This window comes from Capsella rubella, unplaced genomic scaffold (genome assembly GCF_000375325.1).
Source record: "Capsella rubella cultivar Monte Gargano unplaced genomic scaffold, Caprub1_0 scaffold_8, whole genome shotgun sequence".
NCBI classification, from domain to species: domain Eukaryota; kingdom Viridiplantae; phylum Streptophyta; class Magnoliopsida; order Brassicales; family Brassicaceae; genus Capsella; species Capsella rubella.
The window spans coordinates 3,231,423-3,235,224 of record NW_006238916.1 but is presented as its reverse complement, the minus strand read 5'-3'; the positions used below and the strand labels follow the sequence as shown (position 1 = coordinate 3,235,224).

Genomic DNA, 3,802 nt, shown 5'->3' with positions numbered 1-3,802 from the left:
TTATGTTGGATGTCTATGAAGTAAGGTCCAACATAATTGGTGAAAATTTTACCAAAAGAAAAAAAAAAAACATAATTGGTGACAATGGTTGGATCATAATCTAGACTCTAGTTAGTTTACTTTACTTCATCGACTTCCCAAATCAAATCAATTTAAGTCTTCAGCTCACATGTTAGATATTTATAATACCATGATAATGTTAAAGATATGATCAGTGTAATATGATTTACGGTATATCTGTGTTAAAATACAGTTATGAAAATGAGCTTTATAGTACATATGTATCCTGGAATATACATATATATAATTAGCTTAAATCGGCAGAGGTGATGAAATTTTTTCATGTTATAATTTATATATATATATATATATATATATATATATATATATGATACATATATGCATCAGTTTTCAATCCTAAACACAAAGTATGCATGAGTTTCTTTTAATGTTGTAACACATGTTCTTTTATGTGTGCATGACTATTTTATAGCGCACGTGTTTGCTCTTTTATTTTTCGATAAAATTAAAAAAAAAAATTGTTTCCTATTAATTAGTGTCTTCTATCTTAATCCTTTTCACACGTGTGCATGATCATTTGTAGTGTACTTGTTTCCTTTTCTATTTTTTTTAATCAATTTAAGAATCTCGTTCCTATTAATTAGTGTCGTTTATCGTATACTAATTGCACTTTTTACATATGTATAAAACTATCTTGTAGTCCATGTGTTTGTTCTCATATTTTTCGATAAATTTAAAAAACTTGTTTCCTATTTATAATTTTTTTTAGTCATATACTAAATACGAGAGCAAACACGTGGGCAACAAAAATAGAAAACAAGTTTCTTAAATTTATCAGGATCAAAATCCTGATTACTCTAGTCCTGCAGGCAACATCTTTGTTGCATTACCTTAATATCACTATTGCTTCAGAGTAGCATTGTTACTCCTTTTCGGTTAAAGATACCCCAAAAATCCTCCCTAGATCATGTTATACTTCATTACTTCTTACTTTTGATTTTGTCGGTTTACATACAAAGATACTTAGCAATATTAGCATCTATTGGCTCTTGCATTACTCTAGTTAAGTTTGTCAAACACTTTAAGTAAAGCTAAAACAGCTAGTTCCTAAGTATAATTAACAAATCTGGGAAAATGCTATGTTAATATTATGACCAAACTTATCTACCTAAATTTCTCCACTTTTGTTGCAGCAAAATGTCAATATTTATCCATTTAACAACTTCATCATATACGTACTTAAGCCAAATTGGTTTGTATGCGAATGCGTTAGCACAAATCCATGGTATATATAAGGGAAGAACTGCAACAAGTGCTTCGTATTCATAGATTAGGTTGTACATATATACAATAACATATTATAGCTTGAACATGTATAATCGAAGAATGGCTTTTCTTGAACATATATAATCGAAGAATGGCTTTTCTTGAACATATACAATAACATATTATAGCTTGAACATATATAATCGAATATATATATTCATAGATTAGGTTGTACATATATGCAGCAAAGTGATGTGTACTGTCATGTGTCTTGAACATATATTATCGAAGAATGGCTTTTCTATATAATGCAAGCTTTTCATTTTCAACATAACATACCCATATATGACTTGACTTGAGTATTTGGCCTACTGACTTTTTTCGTCTACTTCTCGTTTGCGTCTCAATTTTGTGTCTAATTGCAATGTCGAATACATTTTGTAATCATAATGACTTTGCTATCTATGAGACGCATACAAGTTCTAATGATCTTTAAGATTATTCAAAGTTAATAATAAATTCCTTACCAAAAAAAAAAGAGTTTATAATAAACTTTCTGAATATATGTAATTCGTTTAAATTAAATGAAAATATCATCTGAAGTCATATTCAACGTATAATGACCCAAGATTTAATCATATGGGTCAATATTCTGGGTGCATTGAACCAAAATAGCTATTCAACGTTTTCAAAATAGTTGAATAATCATATGTAGAAAAAATATTTTTTGAAGGTAAATAAAGATATTTTTACATTTATGGTAATTATTATTTTTAGGCAAAAGTGTTTTTAAAATTAATGTGTAGTCAAAAAAAATCTAGGGATTTTAATGACTAAAATATTCTACGGTCGAGATTATATGTAATATCCATCTAACGGCTATTATACACTCGTTTATCTTAACACATCATCTAATTCACTGTTAAATAGAGATTATCTCTTTGCTCTCTACCACACCCTCAGATACAAAAAACCAAATATTTTAGAATTGCTGCTTTTCAACCATTTTCGTCTTCTCCCTTTTGTGTGTCTCCAGCTTCTTGTTTCTATTCCGCTCCTTGTTTTTGTAACCTAGATCTCACTTCTCGGCTTGTCAAGGTACTTGCTGATTTGATTTAATTTGCTGTTCCACTATTTTATTGTTTTCTTGTTGAGGATTATCTTCATACGCACTTTAATTTTATGTTCAAGCTGTGATTGTTTTATTTACTTTGATATTTGTTGTCGGGACGAAAGGTTAGAGTAGATAGACTTTTTTTTTTTTATGTTATTTGATTTTGTTCTTGTTGTTGTCGGAATTGAGATTAGATTTATATTTGTTATATATATGCATGATATTTCTTACACAAGATTTATTTTTTCTTCTATCTCTTTGTTTGTGAAGAGATCTGATTTATGAGAGTTCTTTTGAATCCAAGAGATATATGTCTATAGAATTCAGATCTGAACATGTTGTTATGTAATTGAACAAGAATATGTGGTTTGAATCTTGTCAAACAATAGTTTTGAACATCTCTCTCCTCTACTATGTTTTAAAACCCTAATTATATAGGTATACATGAGTTCAAGTCTTTCTTTTTTTGTGGCTTGATAAGAATCAGTTAAAGTCTCAGAACCGAGTCTCAATAATGCATCTTACCCCTTGTTGCCTTTAGAGATTAAAAAAGAACTTAAGAGATGTTGCTTTGTTGTGTTCTTGTTTCAATAGCGTCTCTAAAAACTTGATTCTTTTAGGGTTCCATAGTTGTCAGGAAAGCTTTTTGTAGTTTATAGAGCATTAATAATAGTGTGAGTGAGTGCGACTCTTTCATTTATTAAAACAGCCGTTTCTTTATTTCTTTATTATTAAATAAAAGAAAAACAAAAAAAAACAACGTTTTTTGTTTAATTGTTAGTTAACTCTTCGCAACCTTTGGCTAAAATAAAATGTATCATCATGTCTACTTGTTTAATTTTGACTAGTCTTTGACATCTTGTTTTTGTATGATGCTAGGATTTGCAATGGATGGTCTCACTCCGATCAAGGCAACATCATTCTCAAGTTTCATAGGCTATTATGAAGATGAACAGGCCGAGAACACAACATCATCAACAGTACCCCCTCCTGTATTGGTCGCACCGCTTCTAAGCATTGTTCCATTCGATGCTTCCAACAAGGGTTCTTATGATGCAGATGCTGGTCCCAGTACTGGTCCAATTAAACCAGAACCATATGAAGAAACCCACATCACAAGGGCCGGCCCTATGTCTGGTCGTCCAATCAAACCAGAACCATATGATGAAACCTACATCACAAGAGCCATCCCTCTTACTGGTCCAGTCAAACCAGAACCATATGATGAAACCCACATCATGAATGCCGGCGGTCCTCTTCCTCTAGTGATTGCACCACTGCGAAGCGTTAGATCAATTTTTGACATCAACAACTACTCCTACTATGCGGGTGCTGGTCCAAGTTCTGCTCCAAAAAAACGAGGACGATGTGATGATGATGAAACGCACCTTCCTCCTCCCC

General features: G+C 31.3%; 1 protein-coding gene across 1 annotated transcript in view; it reads left to right on the top strand.

Annotated features, from left to right (window-relative positions):
* The first annotated feature begins 2,282 nt into the window (after positions 1–2,282).
* Positions 2,283–3,802, top strand: part of LOC17875105 (histone-lysine N-methyltransferase, H3 lysine-9 specific SUVH7) — a 3,410-nt gene continuing 1,890 nt past the window's right edge. Inside the window, exons 1-2 of the mRNA XM_006279718.2 lie at positions 2,283–2,385; positions 3,281–3,801. Of these exons, the coding sequence (XP_006279780.2) occupies positions 3,289–3,801 (513 nt within the window). The 5' untranslated portion in view covers positions 2,283–2,385; positions 3,281–3,288. The remainder of the gene's footprint in view (positions 2,386–3,280; position 3,802) is intronic.